Source organism: Furipterus horrens, unplaced genomic scaffold (assembly GCF_987537825.1).
Source record: "Furipterus horrens unplaced genomic scaffold, mFurHor1.1.pri manual_scaffold_17, whole genome shotgun sequence".
Taxonomy (NCBI): Eukaryota; Metazoa; Chordata; class Mammalia; order Chiroptera; family Furipteridae; genus Furipterus; species Furipterus horrens.
The window spans coordinates 99998669-100020355 of NW_028327187.1; the positions used below are offsets into that span (position 1 = coordinate 99998669).

Consider the following 21687-nt stretch of genomic DNA (forward strand, 5'->3'; position numbering starts at 1 on the left):
TTTCTGAAAGCTGAGGACAACTAAAAACAATGAAACTGGAATTTGCAAAAGAAATACAACCAGCTCTAATGACCTCTTACTGATTCTCGGGGAAGACTATAAATGACAAATTGCTCTTCAGTTAGAAAAAAAAAATCATTTATTTGCAGCTAAAAACTGAAGTGGTTTATGAGGTTTCTCATCGGTGCGGCTCAGGAAAGAGAGCATAGGACCAGGAGACACATTGTCTACCACTGCCCAGCTATGTGACCCGTAGTAAGTCCCCTTCCCCCACTTGCAGCTAGGCCTAGGTGACCAAAAATCCTTCACAGCATCAGTGTTCATGATGTAGAGTTCTATACAGGCAAGCAAAAGCTTGGTCCTTGGCAGGGCCAATCAATAAATTACCTGGGGGGAAAAACTACCACAATTGGCTTGATAGCGCTGAGCAGGAAGTGCTGGATACCTTTGGCTCAGGTGTAGGTTTCAGACTGGCCAGACAGAGGAGTGTAGAGCAGAAAGCAGAGTGTTCAGTACTTTTACAGACCAGTTAGTGCAAGTGAACGACAAGTCACTTGGATTGGAGTTTGCCACATAACAAGAGAAAAGGGCACGGCAACTGAGTGGATATAGAAGGCCAATTTGTTGGAGCCTACCTTACCTGCACAGGAGGTGAATAGTGTCAAACCCACAGCCAACTGCCCTGGAATCTATATCCAGTACAAAGCTTTAAGCTACTCAGATGACTTACATCTCTGGTAATGAATGTTTTGACAACAGAGTGTGCTACTGAATGCCTCTTATAGGTTCACACTGTTTAGACTGAAAGCTGTGAGAACAATTCAAGGAAATGTCCAACAGCCACGGGGATGCACAACTGACCTGAAAATGCAAGTCTAAAAGTTTGAGACACTTCCACTTAGTTGTAGGGATAAAGTGAGGGTAAGATATTTAAAAATTGTTTAGTCTTTTTTATTTTCTAAATTTTTAAAAAAGATTTTATTTATTTGTTTGTTTGTTTTTGGGAGGGGAGAAAGAGAGGAAGAGAAACATCAATGTGTGGTTTCCTCACACGTGCCCCCAACTGGGGACCTGACCCACAACCCATGCATGTGCCATGACTGGGAATCTAACCAGCTACCCCCTGGTGTGTAGGCCAGTGCTCAACCCACTGAGCCACACCAGCCAGGGCTGTTAAGTCTTTTTTAGAGTGACTTTTATTTATACAAGTTGGGGACAGTCTGAAGAAAAAAATCACCACATTTCATCTCAGGAGTGCTGGTAAATCTCAGAGTCAAGACATGACATGACTCTCAAAGTCCTGCCATCACCAACTACATAATGAAGGAAAAAAAAAACAGCCCTTGAATGATGAACTTATAAAATTTAAACTATAAAGATGTGGCCATTACCACATTATGCTTCTGCCCTTTTCACTATTTTACCAATTTTGGATGACTGGGTTATTTTTTTTTCTCCCTGTATAATGATGTAAAGCCCTACTTAGGTAGATATTCTATTAAACCTACTAGGAATTAACAGAGATCTGTAATAGTCTAACAGCCTCAAACGATTATTTCAGGGAGGTTTTACAAGCCAAGTGTTTGGATTTCCAACAACCCTCCCCTTTCCTGCTGCTCCTTATTCTAGTCCTTTTCTCCTTAGGAAAAGGCATCCCCACCTGTCCAGCAGCTCCAGCAAACACCCAAGCATCATCTGTGACCATTCTTCCCGCAACCCCACTACTCTCTTTACTCCTCTGACAACCAGTCCATCAGGAAGTTCTGGCCCTTTCTCCGCAACTTCACTGCCATCATCCTTTCTCTCAGGACTCCCACAGCAGCCTCTCCACCAGTCTCTTTGTGTCCACACTAAGGCCTTTACCATCTACTCTCTACATGGCTCCACACAGCAGTCAGGGAGTTGTCTTCAAACCACAAATCAGAGCCTGTCACTGCTTGTTGTCTTGCCTAAAACCTTTTCATCGCTTTCTGTGATACTAAGAATAACATCCGATTCCTGACTGGAGCTACAAAGCCCTGTCTACTTCCCCGGTTTCAGCTCCAATTAAAACCTCTTACCCACACCCCTCTTGTACTCTGTTTTTGACGTGCTGGCCTTCTTTCTGATCCAGTAATGTGCGACAAGCTTGTCCCTACCCCAGGACCTTTGCATGTGCTGCTTCCTTTTCCACAAATACTCTTCCCCCAGCTATTTGCATGGCAGGCCCCTTTTGGTCTTTGAGACCTCAGTAACAGTGTCACCTCCTCAAAGAGGCCTTCTCTAGCCTTCCAATTTAAAGTAAGCCTCTCTAGGCGCACCCTACCACATTACTCAGTGTCATTTTCTGCATGGAACTTATCAATATCTAAAATTAGCTTGTACTTGTCTGCACTAATTGTTGGTCTCAAACCCACCAAACAAAAGCCTCATGAGAACAGGGACCTAATTTTCCCATTTATCGTTGTGTCCTCAGTTCTCACAGAAATGCCTGGTGCTACACTGGCACTCAATTCTGTGCTGAACGAATGAATTCAATTGAGATAATCACACCATGGAGTAATATTGTATTAAAAATACCTTTTATGTTGGAAATGTCAATATTGAGCTGTTCAAGTTTCTCACATGTTTTCTCTATACACTCATAGACAGACATCAGAATTTCCTTAGGGTCTTGTTCCACCCATCTTTGAACAAAAGAAGGCATTTGGTTAGTTCACAAGAAAGCAATACAACGTAAACTTATATCTCTAGAAATGTTTACTTATGAGGGTGTGGCTGGTGTATAAATTAAAATCAGATGAGCCAAGCATATTCAATACTCTAAAGAAATGATTTAAAGAAAAGGCTATTTTCTTTCCCTTACATTTTTATTATTCTTCATACAGTAATCAATCATTTGAAAGGAGGCAAGGAATAACAGATAACAAAATAGCAAATATTCTGCCTACTTTTAAATCACTTTTTCATACCCAGTAAGTAACTAGTCCCCCAATTATTTATACCTGTGGGCTTGGTAAATTGATAAACTATCTGCATATTTCATAGTTACTAGTTATTTCTTTCTTAAAAAATTATTTTTAAGTAGACTGATATCTGTCAATCTAGAAGAGGAATGCTGAAAAGTCAAATAAATATACTAATGTCTTCTGCTATTTTTCTCAAAATGTTTTGTTTAGTATTTAGGGACTAATTTAAATTTGTTCTTGTAACTACTTCAGGTAGACAAGTGATAGGTCCAGGTTTTCAGATCCAATCCCAGCACAATTTTGGTAAGGTACCAGGACTTTGGAAGGCTGAAAGGCTCATAATAAATAATGAGGAAGAGAAACCTGGAAGAAGCAAATGGCAACTGAGGAGACCCCCAAAGCAGAAGTGACACAAACTGAAAGAATTCTACCCCTAGGATCTGCAAGTTTCAAGAGAATTCCAAATGCCTTTCTTCTCTGCATTCCTCAGGCCTGCCTGGCTTTCCTGAGCTTTGAGTACTGTCTCTAAACTCTCTTTTTCCAAAAACGCAATCTCCTTTCACATATTTCTGAGTTTCATCCCTCCAAGACACAGGTATCCTCTTCCAGACTGCACTGGGATCAGGCCTGTGGACAGTCATTTTAATGCTGCTAACATATCAATAGCTTTTATTATTAAACAAATGAATTCTTTAAACAGAACTTTTTAACTTGGTAGGACACCAATCTTTTCCTTTTCTTAAATTGAAGTAAACTTTACAGTGAAATGAACAGATCTAAAGTGCACAATTCATTGAGTTTAATAAATGTATATACTCATGTAACCAACAACCCAGTGAAGATACAGAATGTTTCCGTCATTCCAGAAAGCTCTTCTATGCCTCCCTCATGTCAATCACATACTCCATGGGCAACCAATTTTTGGACTTCTGACATCCTCAATTAGTTTAGCTTCGCCTTGAATTTCAGATACAGCCATGAAGTATGCATTCTTTGGTGTCCAGCCTTTTCCACTTTCCATGATATCAACAAGCTTCATCTATGTTGTTGCGTGTATCAGTTCACTTTTTAAAAACTGCTGAACAGTATTTCATTGTTACCCATTCTACTGATGACAGACATTTGGGTTGTTCCCAGTTTGGGTTATTATGAATAAAGCTGCTAAAAACACTCATGTGTAAATCTTTTTTTAGAAATATCCTTTCACTGTTATTGGATTAATTCCTACGGGCGCAATACTACAGATGTGAGAAACTGCCATATAGGTTTTCAAAGTGGTTGCATAATCTACATCATTAAATTTTAAATCAGCAATTTTCAACCTTCTTATTTCATGGCACACATAAAACTAATTAATAAAACTCTGTGGCACACCAAAAAATACTTTTTGCTGATCTGACAAAAAATATATAATTTTGCTTTGTTTATACCAGATGGCTATTGTTATGTTGGCTATTGTGATATTTTATTTGATAATCTAAAAGAAAAGATGTCAATGCCCCTGACTAAATAAATAAGGTATTGCATGTTTTAAAAATTCTTGCAGCACACTAGTTGAAAATTGCTGTTTTAAATAATATACTTGACATTCTATCTAATCACAATCACTACATTTGAATATTATTCTAAAAAAGGATGATTTTAGTATTAGATGATAAGATATATACATGCTGTTTAGAAAAACATATCTTTATTTAAGAAAAAAACACACACTCAAATCAGCGAACAGCAGTTTGGCAATGATGTGGGTGCAGAACTAAATGACTACAAGGTTAATGCAGAATTTCCAATATTTAGTACATCTTTGTTTTATTACTTTATCATTCCCTTCTTTTCTGTCACTGAATTTCTAAGCCATCAAATACCCAGATATTTTGCTGAGCTACCAAGTTATTGCTCCTTTTCCTGACTAACACCTACCTCTCAAGCCTTCTCAGGACAGTATTGGGTCAAGTTGACTTTAGAAAACCCCAGGGCAGGTGGGGTGAGATGGGCTAGTAAATGTGCTATGTCTTTACATATTAAATCAGGAAACATACCCTTCTCTTGGAAATTCTTGTTTTATTTCCACTTGATGATGACTAAGTAGTTCAGCTGTTTTTGAATTGAAAACCTGAAAAATATATTGCAATATTATGGTCAAAATGCAGGCAGAGAGCAAAGATGTTTAAAGTTATTCAGCAACTCAAGTTCTTATTTGCCGATAGGAAAAGTCCAATCAGATGAAATGCCATAACATAAAAGTTATAAGGTAGCTTCAGAAATAATAACTTTCCTTCAGATAAATAAAAGACTATTGAAGATAAAGCTAAAGAGGCAATTCCTTATTCTTTAAAAAACAAAAATGGCTCCAGATGTAGGGGCCAACCAATTACTAGTATGGTTTTCTTTTCAAGAATAGGAAAACCAAGAATAAACGAGAGCTGGCAAAGCGCTAATAGTGATGGCGCAAGGTTCCATTCGGCATCCATCTTGGATAGGGAGACAGAAGAGTCAGAAATGCCTCACAGGGAAGTGTACTGCGGAACTTCCTTTGGCGGGAAGGGCAGCAATGCACCTAGCACCTATAAGAGGTAAATAGAAGTATATCCTGGAATCCAGCTGAGGGCTCTCTGTGATATCCTTGTCATGAATAGCTGACCCCTGATACAGGGCCTTAAAACCCAATGGATGAAAGCTAACAAAGAAGGGCTGTACAACCCTTTACGAATTTAATGCTACTAAAACAACACTTTAAAAAGCTTAGCAACCTTTTTTTTCATACAGAGTTGACTCTTGAATAATGCGGGGCGGAGGTTGTTCTCTCCCGTGCAGTGGAAAACCCTCGTGTAACTACACCCACATACTTGGAGTCCCCACTGCACAGCTGACCCTTGAGCAACATGAGTCCATTTAACTTCTGCCACTTTTTAAAAAATTCGTTCTTCAAGAGTCAACTGTATATTGTTTTTCACCTGGGAGTAGCTATAACCAAATACCAAAGTACTTAATCTTTCAGAGTCAAGATTCGTGTTTTCATTAAAGTTAACTTCCAAAATCACTGTAATTGCAGTGGTGGAGTCACATCCAATTAGGTAAGAACATATTTCCACGCTTAGATTTCCAGTAGGAGAAAATTACCTGAGCAGTGAAGACTAAGAAAGAGAAAGAAATAAGAGAAAACATGTGGTGTGAGTTGCTGCTTTGCCCCCTCACCCCCACCTCGTTTTGGGGAGGAAGTGATGCACATAACCAAAGGAAGAAGGCAAATTCCCAATCTTGTTGAGGAGATAAAATATTTTACAAGTCAAAAGTTAACTTAATACATCATAAGTAAAGGGTACTTGGCAGAAGCCCATGTAGTTCACAACTTAGCATCTCCATGCCTGGCATAGAGTTGGTGTTCAATGAATATTTGCTGCCTGTTGGAAAAAATATGGTCTATCAGATACTTATTAGGACAAACATTATCAAATAAAATAAGAAACAGTTATGTAGCCTAAACTCTCATAGGGAAACCACAGTTGTATTCTTTTCATTCATATTACTGCTCCTCCCAGGATCTATTCTTAAATCCCCAAGGGACTCTGGTGCCATAACAATGTGTCCCTTTTTGCTGGCTGGATGCAGAAAATTTTCAATAGCGAGACTTAACGGTGACCCTTTTTTCACCACCTCCTAATTTTAGCTAGCCTAACGTCAGGACCCTCACACTAAAAATGGATTTATAGGCCTTTGAAATAGGTAAGAATCTGAGCAGAGAGTGGATACCACCATTAGCTGTTCAGAATTTGACTCTGTGCACCACTCCCAAGCTTGTTGACACTTTTTAGATTGAATGCTTTTAGAATCTGCAACTTTCTTAGTGCAACACCACCGAATCATAATGTGATGCAAATCACAAACACAAGCCACATCTGTAATTTAAAATTTTCCCATTAAAAAAGTAGTAAGAAGGAACAGGCAAAATTAATTTCAATAACACATTTTATTTAAACCAATATAAAATTATCATTTCAACACATGACCAGTATAAAAATTATTAGTGAGAGCCTTCATTTAAAAAAAAGTTTTTTTAGAGCATAGTCTTTGGAGTCTGGTCACAGAATGGGTTAGATTGACATCAGGTAACCCACCAACTTCAAGAAAAATTTCCAGGCACCCAGGAATGCCATAAAATAGCACACAATCCCCAATCCCAAGGAACGTCCCCCTCACTTAGGTATTGGTCTGGCTCCCAGAGGCCTAAGGCTTAACTAAAGCTGTTAATGTGCATGTAAAAAAAAAAAAAAAAGCAGTGTTTTTCTTTCATTCTGAGTGTTGGCTCACTACCTGGGGCTTTTATTATCTTCTCTTTTGTCATTTTGTGGATCCATGACAGCTTTCAAGGGACTTTATCTTTAACATGGGATCTTCACACTCTAAAAAGTTCCTTCCTTGCTTTTAAAAACATAATGGACCAATTTAGGCAAAATAATTTAAAACGCAAAACATTTCTTTTAAGTTGACCTCAGAATACCCTCCCTAACCTTAAAAGAGGAAGATTCCAGTCCCCTTGGGAACAATGGACTGCATTCTTTTATTGATATGTAGAAGCTTCTAAGAGACAAAATGACTTTAGAAAGACAAAACAGCTCTAAAAGGATCCTAAAAGAAACTTTTGGCATCTGGGCTAGTACTTTAAATTTTCTTACTAGTTTTCCCACTGGAAACCTGACAAGATATTTGAGAGGTCTTAACTTTTAATCAGAAACTTGGCAAAATTGGAAGGTAAATATTCAGAACCTAATAGAAAAAAATTTTTTTTAAAGCCTTCTCCTCTAAGGTAAAATAAACTATATACCCAGATGGAAAGAAGCAAATTTGGAATGACGTACTTAGACTGGTAGGTCAACCTACCATGTCACATAACTTACAGTCAAATTCCTTGGGGAGAGGAGAGCAAGTGTACTTATCTTACAAATCTTTAGGGAACCGGAAATGCAACTCGAGAAGCAGTTCAAAGCCCACCATCTTGACCACCCTTAAGTCCTAGGACTAAAAATAAAATATAGCCAATGAGGGTTATTCATGTTTGTTTTTAAAGTCCAGACTGCTGCTCTGGCTCTTTGGCACCTTGCCAAGAAATATTAATAAGAAAAAGCCTTAGCCACTTGAACAAATAAACTTAACTTATTCCAACTGTTACACATTAGTGGATTTTTTTCCTTATTGTACCTGTCTTATGGCTAAAATTTTAATTTTATTATATCCTAAGCTGAGGACATTTTTTCATTGCTTTTAGAGAGAAAGGGAGAGAAAAACATCGACGTGAGAAACATCAATTGGTTGCCTCCCATATGTGCCCAGACCTGGGATCAAACCCCAACCTAGGTATGTGTCCTGGCCGGGAATCGAACCCAAAACCTTTTGGGTATGGGACGATGCTCCAACCCACTGAGTCACACCAGCCAGGGCTCATGGCTAAAATTTAAAAAACAAAACTATAAGGTCTCTGGTTACATCTAACGTTAGTGTATGTATGTCTACCTCCAGAGAATATTACTAGGATTGGTTTGCAAGAAGCTCTGTTTAATCAGCTTAAAGGAATTAAATGCTTATATAATAATTCTCAAAAATAAAATAGAAAACTAACCCAAATGCTCTTTCAGGGTCATGTCATATGAGTAAATATTTGATCCTAAGTCTGGTTTGAGTTTGGTTTGGTTTCTTAGGCATGTCCTCAGGGTATCGTCTTTAAGTATAACACTTTTATTCTACCTGGGCTCATTGGGTCAAGTAAGTCCATATTTTCTCCGTTGCAAAATTTGCCAGCAAGAAAAAGAAATTCAGTGTGATGAAATTTCATAAGTAACTTAAACCTAATTATTGAGAACAAATAAAATAAATAGATGAAGATGGGTTAAAAAAATTTAGGTAACTTCTCAGCAACATTAGTTTTAAGACAAGACTACGGACTGGGAATTAAACCTACAACGTTGTGGTTATAGGATGGTGCTCCAACCCACTGAGTCACACCAACTAGGGCTCATGGCTAACATTAAAAAAATAAAACTATAAGGTCTCTGGTTACATCTAGCATTAGTGTATGTACATCTACCTCCAGAGAATATTACTAAAATTGGTTTCCGAAAATCTTTTGGTAATTTGAAACCTTCAAGTTTTGCCAAGTTTAATAAGTCAGGTTAAATCCATTGAATATGTAGATCATTTTCAAATATGATAAAATACTGAAACATTAATTGTTAAATAAATCTAAGTTTATCTACGTCTTGTTACAGATCAACTAAAAGATACATTTTGGACTAGTTAATAAGGCAGATGAGAGCTTCATGCCGGGTGTAACAGGGGGCTAGGAGCACAGAGCGCAGGCTTGGGGGGTACAGAGCTGGGGGAGAGGGGTCAGGCCAGCCTTGACCCCATTGGCTATTTAACTTCTCTGAACCTCGGCTTTTCCATGTGTAAAAGGATTAAATAAAATAATTTATGAAAAAATTTGGCATCTGAAAGATTCACCACTACTGTTGCTGCTATGACTGCTACTATTTGTATTACTGTTGCTACTATTACCACCACCACCACCACCACCAATATGCGATAAGAGTTAGGATTTGAAATCACCACTTCCACATTCACCTCTAAGCCTAAATCATGTATCCCGATTTTGTTTGGTGAGGAGGACAATAAAAAAATGGGAGCTACAAGGGAAGTTACTATAGGAATGGGTTTGAGCAGCGTAGGCACATACCATACACCCAGAAGATATTACCACTACCGCTGCTATTACTACTACTGTACCTCATCATTGTTGTTACTGCTACTACTCCTACTATTACTTATAAGTGGTAGGATTAGAATTAGAAGTCAGTAGCTCTATAGTCTCCTCTATGCCTAAATCATGACTCAGTTCCAGATTTGGAAGAGGGGGATAGTTAAGAAAACTGAAGGGAGAAGGACAATTATTTTCCTAAAAAGTTATTTAAAAAGAACTTTCTGAAACAATACATCCCCTCTCTTAGAAGAGTGGAGAGGCAAAGTGCTGTTCTTACCTAGTAACTGTCCTTTAGGCTTGCCTCACTCATCCTATGACTAATTCAGCCACCCCATCATAAATATGCACATTCATTTCCCTCCCCATGTGATTTCCCCACCAGCCTAGTCTTTTATGCCACACTCAACTTGACTATGTGATAAGACTATTCTCAGGAATGTAAATTCCCTCTCTAGGACACTATGATACTATATAAATTTAAATGACCTAAAATAAAAGTTACATTGCAAATTTGACCACAAAAGGCATAGTGGCATCTTCCAACAAGCCACAGGAGGAAACATAGCAAATGACGCTGTATTTTTCTTCAAAATGAAATTGTTTCAAATCGCTTACACATACATCTAACACATATAGAGTTGCCGAATTTCACTCTTTCCAGACCCCACAAGGTTTAGCTTCCTAGTCTTCCAATACGGGACTTCTAGTCAACACCTCTGAGCTCTGTAAGGCCCCTCTCTTGGAAGGTCTATTCATACGACAAGCACCTACCACATGCCAGATGCTGTATTAGATTTGGGGGGAGGGGAAAAAAGACAGGATTCTGCCCCTCAAGGAGCTCAAAATTGAAAGCGGACAAAAGAAGATGGCAGCTCTCTGCTGAGAATGTGTTCTTGCTACTTGTGTAATGGGATGGGTAAGAAAACAAACCAACTTAGTGGCGGGTGGCTGGGGGGGAACCCCACAAAAGGAATCACAACCATAGTTATCACAAGAGTGTTCATGCCAGCTATGAATCAAATTAGTTTTACCAAATTTACTGTTCATTAGTCCCTGGCCCCTAATGGGTGCTTAATAAGTGTGTTGAATAAATAAATGAAAGAAAGAAAGCGGAAATCTGTCCCTGAGCCTCATGAGGTCTCTAAGTATAATGAGACAACTGGGGCCAAGGCAGTGTTTCCTGCCAAAATAAGCACAGAACTACAATTCTGCTCATTCTTCATAGATGTTGGCTATTGGAACAAAATGGTTACACAACCATTATCCATGGTGACTATACTTGAACCCAGCCCGGGACCTACTGAGTCACAAGATGATTAAATCATCAGTACTCATTCAAAGGCCAAATTTTTCACATATTGCAAAACCAAGCTGTAATTATATTTTTCTTGATCAAGATTCATTTGTGACCATATAATCGGAACTGACACTTGAGTGATAGGTAAGTAAGTGGCCTCCTTCAGCCTCCCATCTTCCTTTGAACAGACTCCAGGCAGCCAGGGAGCCATGGCAAGGAGTCAGGAGGACACGCTTCCAAGTGCTCCAGACCTGAACTTGAATCCTAGTTTCACCAGTTACTCTGCGACCTTGGGCACAATCCCCAGCAGAGTCTAATTACCTATGTAAAGGAGCTTAATAGCACTACCAGCGTCACAGTTGTTATACCGGTTAAATGAGATAATGCTGGAAAAGTCCTTATGTAATAACTGATACATTTCCAATTACAACACATTCTAAGCCCTTGTTTATTCTTTAACATTCAAGTTAATGGGGGAAGAAACAAAGTTACCAAACCTAAGAAGGAAGTTGACTGATTAAGTTGCAACTTTTGTCTTATAAAGAAATGGCCCCTCCTTAAAACCTGTTACAGTAATTATCTTTCCAAGAAGTTGTTACTCTGTAATCTGAGTAACCATGTGCCAACCACAGTTCACTTTCCTATGGGACAAGTTAGAAATTTTCCTTTAGTACAAAGAATATTCATTCATAGGTTGCCAAGAGTAATTCTTTGACAACTGGAGGAAGAAATGAATATATTCTAAAGCTGCAGATCTGTTACTAAAACAGAAGAAATTAAGTAATCGAACATGCCCAAGTTAGAAAGTTTTAAGATTTTTTTTTTGACTAGGTAAAGAAAGATAACCAGAATTAAAATTCAGCTGACCTATTAAAGAGAAATAAAATCTATTCAATATGTATAAGGTACTCCCTGTAGACAAAACAAATGTTCATTTGTTGTGTTGACCAAGATGTCTTAAAGAATACAAAGATGAACTAGACTTAAAAGGAGTTCCCTGCTCTCAAGCACAGCAGGTATAGAATTTTAATACAAAGCAGAAAATACGAGCTACTAAGGGACATATGAAAACTGGCTGGTGTGGCTCAGTGGATTGAGCGCCGGCCCGCGAACCTAAGGGTTTCCGGTTGTTACCGGTTGGTCGGGAATCCTTGCCTGCGTTGTGGGCCGGGTCCCCAGTTGGGGGCGTGCAAGAGGCAACTGATCTATGTACCTCACACATGGATATTTCTTTCCCTTTTTTCCTCCCTTCCTCTCTCTCTAGAAATAAATACATAAAATCTTTTTTTAAAAGTTCTATAGAAAGGAGGAGAAATTCTGACTAAGGGGTTGAGGAAGATTTCTACTAAGAGATGGCAGTCGAGCCACTATATGGAGGCAGAGTAGAATTTCAAGAAGGTATGGGGAATAGGAGAGGAGGCGTTTTCCTCGGATGAAAGACTATAAATAAAGAAAACTTGTGTCCTTTATGGGAGAAAGTTAATATCATTAGCAGAGAAAAGGTGAGAAGCTTGGAGAGGTTATTGGTCTTGTGAAAGTTGAACTGGATATGCAAATTGAATGAGTAATGTCCAGGAAATTATTTAAATGCCTTTAACTTTATAAGCTTCCTTATGACAGTTCTTATCCACTGTAGTCTTTTTAAGAAAGAAAGCAATTATTTTTGAGTCATAATTACAACGTGGAACAACTCCTGGGAATCACCTTGGGATTGAAGCACTTATTCAGCAAATTTATTATCTGCATTTTGCAGGGAGTGGTTTAACAAGCTCTTTTCTTTTAACAAAAGTGGGGGGGGGGCTGCTAAACCATTCCTAAGTTTTTCTTGACTTTGCAGAGGTTCTCTAAGTGCTTTATTTAACTCTGAAGCACTTTCCTTAGTTGTTTCTCCAGGGGTGGAAAACTTTATTGATCGACTTTTACATATCATACTATAAGCAGTATGGGAATCTCCTGAATTTGCACCTTAGCTTACTTATTGAGATCATGCCATACGGAGCCCAATAAACAGAACTCAACTTTCAAAAGCTCATGTTGTTCATGTCACATACTAAACAAATGATTGTGAGAATACGAAGTGGACTTATTCTTTCCCCGCCAGTGCAGAAAGATGTCTATTGGGCAACAGAATCTGAGGGACCAGGAACAACCTGCAGTGGATCAAGAAGATTGCTGGGTCATGTGGAGAGCAAGAGTGAAGAGTTGAAAGAAGAGAAGCTCAGTCAGGCTGGCTCCTAAAAGGCCCACAAAGCTATAAAATATTTTATGGACTTTCATAGAAGGCAATGGCTGGATAAACTTGAAAACAATCACCTTGTTTGATTTGGCCCCCATGCTGCTTTATGAAGTACTTGCCAACATTCAAGAATAGGAGGATTTCACCGAAAACTCAAGATGATCACATTTTCTTAAAGAACCTGAAAATGTGGCAACACTGCGCTTGTGTTCCTGCTTGGCAACTATAGACTATTCTCTTGGCCTGGGTCTATTCTCCAGTTCACTCCCCAACTTCTACCTGCCTGGCCCCTGCAGGCATTTGCGTGGGCAATTCTTGAATATGGCTTCAAAACTCAACCCACAAGTTAGATAGAACTTGTGTCTTAATGGTACTTTCTTCATTTTAAATACACAATGATGACTAAATATTAATCAAATCCAGTTGGGCAGACATCCTTACTTATGATTCAGGATTACTTTACAAACATTTATGAAAATAAGACAAAGTGAAACCTGCCCTGGGTGATCAAAAGATAAACAATGTAAGAGGTTGCAGAACTGTGTCTTGGCAGCTTCAAGTAAGGTAAGTCATGAAGTAAGATTCAAAATAAAATTGCACCGAAGGTTTTCCAATGTAGAAAAGAGAACAGTACCAAAATGAAGGCGCAAATGAAGGTTTTAGTCAAGCGATCAGCTAAACAGAAGTTTGGAGCAACATATACACTATATGTATAATGTATACATATAGTATACATCCACATACATATACATACTAAATAATGCACAAAAATATGATTTGAGGTAAAGTAATGAAGATAGAGCTAAATAATCATTAAATATTTACATCAACTTGCCAGGTTAGTCCAATGGGCTCTTAACCAACAACTGTTTATTTAAATTACTTTAAAATTATCTTACTCAACTCAAGAGGTATGGTAGATAGATCACTTTAAGAGTAAAATTTCTAGCAGAGAATCACTCAAATAGCAGTCTAGTATGGTAAATAAAAAGAGAAACAGAATTTCCCCGTCATTCTCCGCTGTGAAGCAGTAAGTGTTTGTAATAGGCAAAGTATCAGAACTGGAATTTGCGAGGGTAGATTAAGTAAAGGTTCTAATAAAAGTGATATACTGTCTTTTTCCTAATCTGTTCTGCGCGCCCTAGCCTCCCCGTAGCATTCTACCTTCTACAATTTCTGTGAGAGGATGACAGCGCATCATCACGCTAATACTATATTTGTTCTAGCGCTCCAAAGGACGTTGTGTTAGGCTCTCACTGCCGTGACACAGCTTTCCCCCCTTCCAAGGACGTCCTGCGCCCCGCAGGCCAAATGCTCCAAGGGAAGACCGCAGCAGCGGTCAATGTGACCACCTGTCTCTGGCTGCAGGCGGGCGGCTCCACACAGATGCTCGCCGATTCCTAGTTTCTTTTGGAGTTCCCCATTAGTAGGTGACCCCGCTCCACCACCGAGGCCGGGGCTGCTCAGCTCGGACGCCGGGGTCGCGAGAAGCCGAGGTCCCCCGGGCCCGGGATGGGGCAGCTCCAGCGTGGCAGGTCCTGCTCTGGGGGCCTTGGCCTCCTTCCCTTGCCTAGAGGCAGGGAGCCGGGGGAGCAGAGGGAGGCGCGGGATGGGGACGCGACACCCAGCGCCGGCGTCCCGGGGCTCCCGCCCCGGCTCAGCTCCTCAAATGTCACCCCGGGCTCACCAAAAAACGCGTCGAGCTGGTGCCCTGGTCCACTGCCCCTACCAACGGCCCCAAAACTGCTTTCTTCGCGGCTGCCATGAAACCAGCTTCGGGTCGGCGGGAGATCGTGGCCGGTTTCCCCGGTGACAGCTACCGGAGGAGGGGAGGCGGCGTGTGACCGCAAAACGATCAAACGGCGCTCCAGGCAGCCCCTTTACGCGCGCGGAGTCTTCTCACTCCGCCCCTCCGGTCCAAGTCCGTCCCCAGTCGCGGTCCCCAGGACTCTGGAGGCGTGGCGGCAGGGGCGCTGTCTGCCAGACCGGCCAATTGACAAACGCAGAAAGAAACTGAACGTCGGGACAGAGGGCTCTCTGACGTCACGGGGGCGGGGCCTGGGCGCGCCGGGGGCGGTGGCCCGCGCGGTAGATCACGTGGGGCCCGGCGACTCGGCCGCGGCGGAGCCAACCTGCCGCAGGGCCGGGGACGGAGGCTGGTGCTGTCCATTGGCAGGGAGGGCCACTAGCCCGTGGCAAGGGCACAACCCCACCAGCGCCTCCCGCGCCCGGGGCCTACTGCCTGCGGATGGGTCTCAAACTGCAGGACTGCTTGTTTCTCTGATGGGCTGTGCCCTGTGCGGTGTGAATCGCTTTTTGGACCTAACCAACCCGCCCGGCCTTCCTGCGCTCCCTATATCCCACCCACCTTACACGCTCTTCGCCCTGGGTAATAATAATAATCCCCTCTACAAGGACTGACCCCAAGTAGTGTCACCGCCAGAAGCAAAGCAAATCCCTCACCTTTGTCGGCTTTTCAGGGACAAGGAACGCGGAAGTTCTTTTGATTTACCATTTAAAGGAAGCGCTCAAAATTAACCTCCCCAAGTCCCTTAATTGACTATCCAGGCAAAAAGCACTTCCCTGTCCCGTTGTGCCCGCCCTTCCTTCTCTCTTGACCTCACTCTGGTGCCCCCTCCCTCACACGCCATTTCCTCTCCGTCCCTTAACTACTCTGATCGGCAAAGGGGGAGAAAGGGAGCTCTCATTTGACCTTGAATTTACCTTGCCAGGATCCTTTCCGGTCCTGTGTTTCAGGATCTTTCAAACTTCGAACCAAGACCCATTGTAGGAAATAGTTTGCAAAGGAGCCCCAGGCGTGTGTGTCCACGTTCATTTATTTATAATATATATTACAGTTACATATACAAAAATACACTTTATATATATTTACGTGAGGGAGGAATAAATTTTTCTCTATTCTTCTAGGTTCTTTCAGCTAGTCTAATAATAAAACCCACATGAGACAGATTAACAAGAGAAAATAACCAAAGTTAATTGCATACGTTATTGATAGAAACCCCACATGAATGAAAGAGTTAGAGACCCACATGCATGAGAGGTTCGGAGACAGAAAGGGAAAATGAGGTCTGTATGGCATTCTGGCTTAATGATGAGGTGAGGCACCTGAGGCTTCGGAGGGGAGGAAGGTCATTCTCAGGATAAGAAGAGCAGATGTTGCGTACTTAGAAGTTTGCCCTGCCCTATAGATAGGTCATAAAAAGTAATTCCTGATAACTCATAATGGGCAAGACCCCCCCAATTTGAATTACTTAAGGGAGAAGTAAATTTCTCCTGAGCCAGCAGATTCCCCAATGCCTTCAGCCAAAAATAATTCACATGTCAGAGGAAGACAAATACCATATGGTTTCACTTATATGTGGAATCTAAAAAGAAAAAAAGAACGAACAAACAAAACAAAAGCACGCTCATAGAAACAGGGATCAAATTCATGGTTGCTAGAGGGAAGGGTGAAAGGGGGGTGGAGGGGTGGTTAAAAAACGTTAAGAGGACTACAATCAATAATATTGTGATACATTTGCATAGTGATAGATGATTACTAGACCTAGTGGGGCGATCACATTGGAAGGTATACAAATGCTAAATCACTATATTGTACACTTGAAACTAAAATAATATTGTATACCAACTATACTTACATGAAAATAAAGTTTAATAAAAAACTTTTTTTTAAATTAAAAATAAAGAAAAGTAATTTACATGCCAAAGTTTCAAACCTGGGGGAAGACTGTCCTGAACCTCTTCATTTACATATATTAAAAATGTTTCCAAAACAATATTTATTCTTCCATCTATGCATTCTATATTGTTTTACTCTGTTGCATAGCATTAAAAAAAACAACGCTGGTTGAAAACCACTAAATTGATTTTGTAAACCACCATGCTTTCTATCAATTTTGAAAGCACTCTACTGTTCCAACTCTTACTGTTTTCCATCCTTTTCCCCCATCTCTCAGTGTTCCGAAACATCAGTTCCTTTTCTCCTCTAGCCTTACTGTCTACACCACCTCACTTGTCCATCTCCGCATTTGTGGTTTTACCACACTTGCTCTGGAAGTAAGTTTTCCTAGACTGTTTAGAAATCAGATTCTGGTGTCTCAGATGAGGCCTGCTAATGGGAACGCTGCACTTGATAACTACTGATAAACTGGCTGGCTTTAGGACAGGCGGGATACAGATGAATCAGCATTTCTGAATATCCTGGAAGAGGAAAAGACAGACAGGCACAGCAGGCAAATGTAAAGGAGCTAGGCTAATGTGCCTCTAAACACCACGAAAGGCATTGATTGAATGATGTGGATAAGGATTTCTGAGACTCTAGAAAGACACATTAAAAAAGAAATTCTCATCGTTTTTGAACTTTCGCACATTTTTGACTCAGATTCAAACTGCACAGCAAATTATTTGTTTGGCAGTAGAGTGGGATCAGAATTCAGACATTTCAGAATAAGTAGGGCTAGATGTACATGAGAGATTTTCAAATGTATTGATCCCGTGGTCCTCACAACAGTCTGTTTTCTACATCTTCATTTCTTTTACCAAAACAAAACTGACAGGTCAAAATGTTATTTGAGCTGTCAGGAATCACATACATACATGTAAGCTTCCTTTTAGAGATCAGGGAAGGTCAAAGGGAAGGGTCCTAAATGGGAAGAGTCTAACTCAACCTATCTTGATTCCACATCCTAAATACTTACTCTGACTCTCATAGACCCATTGCCCTACTTCCTTTTGGAATTACTCCCATTTGTCTGCTCTTTCTCATTTCTTCAAGCCACATCTGCAGTCTGAAAATTCAAATTTAAACAAATGTAAAAATCAGCCAATAGGTATTCTGACTGCATTTATCATGCTACCATTGAGACAGAGTTGGATGTATCAATAGGGCACACTTGAGGCCAGAGAGCCCAAGTGACTTGTCTAAGACCAGCCAGCCTTTGTGGCAGAACCAGAACTAGAATATTGATTTCCTGACATCAAGCCTAGTGTACTTTTCCTGCAGCCTGAGGGAATGGAAGCTGAGGAAAATTAGGAAGGAAAAATGATAAAAAGGAAGAAAGTAGGATGCTGGTCCACCTGGATCTCCCCGCCACCTACCCCAGATCTGAAAGCAAAGCAGTAGAAGAAACATTGGATTGGAAAGTGAAGAACCTTGGTCTGACCTTGGCCCTGCCATTCAACACTTGATCTTCCTGACTTTAAGTGATTCATGTCCTCCTATGGCTTCCTTTTGCTCATTGGTAAAATAGGGATAATGTCACTGATGTCGGTGGGTTAATGTGACATAATGCCTGAGAAACCACTCTATCAGCAGCACAGATAATCCCAAAAGGCAAGATGTATTCTCACTGGTAAGTCTGTTTCCACTAAAGAAACCCACAGGTGAAGATCAAGGTCTTTCATGCAAAAGATTTAAGTAGCTTGAACCATCTGAAGCTCAATGTGATGATTTCTGACTGATAGAGCAAGAAATCAACGTTAATCCCCATTTACTTCTCCTCTGGTTTTCCCTGTTCTTTGTTAATTTACACAACAGAATTTATATAAGAAGGAAAACTACATTTCCTTAGAGAATTTATTTTTTTGGTACAGTAACACTTCTTGGTCTTCTTATATTTGCCTCACTTATTCTGTCTAGTCTAGTCTATTTGGTAAATTAGCCTTTCCTTAATCTCTCTTTGCTGTTCTAATGACAACTTGGCTATGGATTGATATGGATTTGGAAAGCATAACATGGAAAATTAGTGCTGGAAAGAAGACAATAAATAGCACAGGCACTCCTTTTTTCTAATGGACTGGGGTGATTTAGGCAGATATAAGAAAAGATTTGTCCAAGGTAGCAGAAGGAGTTGAAGACAGATTAAGAATTTAAATATACTTGATAACAATAACCAAATTGGGAGCCTTCCCTCCACCCCCACATGCAAACTGGAGAATCTACTCACATGAGTGTTAACTATCTCAGTGTAACTACCTAAAGTTATGTATCACTTCATGCAATGTTGCAGATGTAAATAGAGTTAGAATATGGCAATGATTCTCAAACTTGACCTACATCAGAACCATCTAGAGGACTTGTTAAAACTTGGTTGCTGGGCCCCAGCACCAGAAATTTTAGGTTAGTTGGTGAGATCTGAGAATTTACATTTCTAACAAGTTCCCCCGTGATGCTGTTACTGATAGCACAGGTACTGCCCTTTGAGAACCACTGGGCTATGAGTCTGCAGGAATCTCTTATTTTTCTAGGTGTGGATGGAAAGTGGCCACATTCTAACAAGCTCAGGGGAGGCCTGCATAGCAGAGGCAGCCTTACAAACTCAGAGACCTGAAGTAACCACATAAGCTAGTCTAAAATTAAAACTTTTTAACCAAAAGCAGTTCATGGTGCAGTCTTGTCCTAGGGCAGTATTTTTCTCTAACCAAGGTCAATCTGCAAGTGGAAACACACACATGCACACGCATGGTCAGTCTTCACTTTGACTGAGCCTGTCTGTTGTCCTTTTGCATCTAGGATAACACGCCTGATAAGCAAGCCTTTGAAATATCAAAGTGATTTCCTTCCCCACCCCACCATCCCTCATCACAACTGAACCAGAGCAGAGGCAACAAATTCCCTCATTGTTATTGTCATCTTGTTGTTGATTATTAACTATCATGTACCCACCTGTGTAAAGGAAGTATGACTTTACTTTTTATCCAATCTCAGAAGTACCCCCACCTTTGCTTTCTTCCACTTCTCTAATCTATCACCAGTGGGTTTCATTTAATTCACTTATGCCTCCTTTTGATTGTAACATTATAAAGTAAGGGGCAAAACATCAATTTCCAGACCAATTTCTCAATCCATTGAGGTTTTGCTTCTTGGCAATTGTCATCAGTTTGGTTCAAATAAACTCATAAGAATTCTTACAGGTTTGGACGTTTATAATGTTGACATAGGAGCTGACAGAACTGAGTGGTAAGAGGAATCTGCCTTCTGATTTGTGTTAGTGCACTTTTCTCACAAATCTTCATTTTCTGCTAACAGTCAAGCGATCCACTTGATTGCTTGAGAATACTGCTAGAGAAAGGCTTAGGCACAGGCTCGCAAACATTAGTCTATGTCAGAATCGCCTGGGCTACTTGTCAAGGATGAAGATTCCTGCTACCTTCTCCCTACCCCAACCCCTCAAATGCAAGGTGGTAGGCTCCTTGATGCCAAGGATTTTGTCCCGATCGTTATGATATTCCTAGGGTCTGGGTGTTCTATAAGTAGTTATTGAATGAATGAATGAATATGATAGACTGCCACAGGAGGCTCCTGATGAGTCATGCTTTCTGGTAGTAATGTCCTTGTGTTGTACCCTCACAATTTTTTGGTTGTTTGCTTGAAAGTGTAACAGAGTGGGGGAAGGGTCCCCAAAGTCCCCACAGCTCCTGGTTTTGGGGATGGGGAAAGGAAATAATACAGTTTTTAAGGTACTGTGCGTATCTGTGACAAGCTGGTAACTAGAAAAGAGCTGTGCTGCAGTCCAGGGCAAAAGAGCAGGTGATAGGCTTAAGATACTTTTCATAACAATGATGTATGGTGCTTCAGGTCAGCATTTAAAATTAGGGAGAGCCTTGAGAAGGGAGGGAAGCCATGTGGTCTGGGGTAGATGGGAGTTGGCTAGGTCTGGTGCATAACGGGACAGCCCCATGGTTTGGAGAGTCTGCCATGAGGTCTGGAGTAAGAAAGAAGAGACCCACTGGGAAACCTGCCTGGAGAACACAGCAGCACGGCCAATGAGGTTGGAATTGCGGGGACCTGCCTAACCATGCACGGATTAGTGGGAGATGCCTGGAATGCTGAACTGTGACTGGGAATGCTGAGCCATGGACTTTGCTTTTCTGAAAGATGGTACCTCTGACTGGCGTTTTCTGTAATTGGCCTGGTTCGGCAGGGGGAGGCAGGACTAAGTGTTTTTGGGTCCTTTAAAGGGAGTGGGACATAACAGTAGAAACCTGACATTATTCTGATTCTGTAAAACTTTAAAATAAACCCCCTTTCCTTTTCCACCAAACTCTTGTATTGAGAGTCACGCTTCTTGGAGGCGGACAATCGGACCCCACAGCTGTCCCAGAACAGCATAGGCTGGAGTTCTGTAACAAAAGTTTCATTGTAGCTTTGCTGCTGGATACAAAATGAAGGCATACAACTGTCACAAGTAGGGCTATATCTACAAAATCTTAAGCTGTAAAAAACATTTCAAAAACAAACTTGATTTTTGGAATACATTGTGTCAAAGGCTGGCCATATGAATACTTTGGGGACAAAACATTAACATTTCCCTTGAAAAGCAGACAAAATGCATCCGTTACCTTACACACATTCCCATCTCCTTGTAACTGCTCTACCTGGTCTAGTCTCAACCACCCTGATTAGTCACAACTCAACATCTGTCCTTTTATAGGT

The 21687-nt window shown here is 40.7% G+C and overlaps 1 protein-coding gene across 5 annotated transcripts in view; it reads right to left on the reverse strand.

The window, feature by feature from the left end:
* Positions 1-15205, reverse strand: part of GK (glycerol kinase) — a 68550-nt gene extending 53345 nt beyond the window's left edge. For 2 of the 5 annotated variants that reach the window (XM_090265458.1, XM_090265457.1), the window contains exons 1-3: positions 14920-15204; positions 4988-5061; positions 2560-2666 (exon numbers count right to left, since the gene is read on the reverse strand). In XM_090265458.1, coding sequence (XP_090121584.1) covers positions 2560-2666; positions 4988-5061; positions 14920-14997 — 259 coding nt within the window. In that variant the 5' untranslated portion in view covers positions 14998-15204. Of the gene's footprint in view, positions 1-2559; positions 2667-4987; positions 5062-14919 lie in introns of all 5 variants that reach the window. The other 3 variants (XM_090265460.1, XM_090265459.1, XM_090265456.1) reach the window with 2 other exon arrangements.
* Between the last annotated feature and the right edge of the window lie 6482 nt (positions 15206-21687).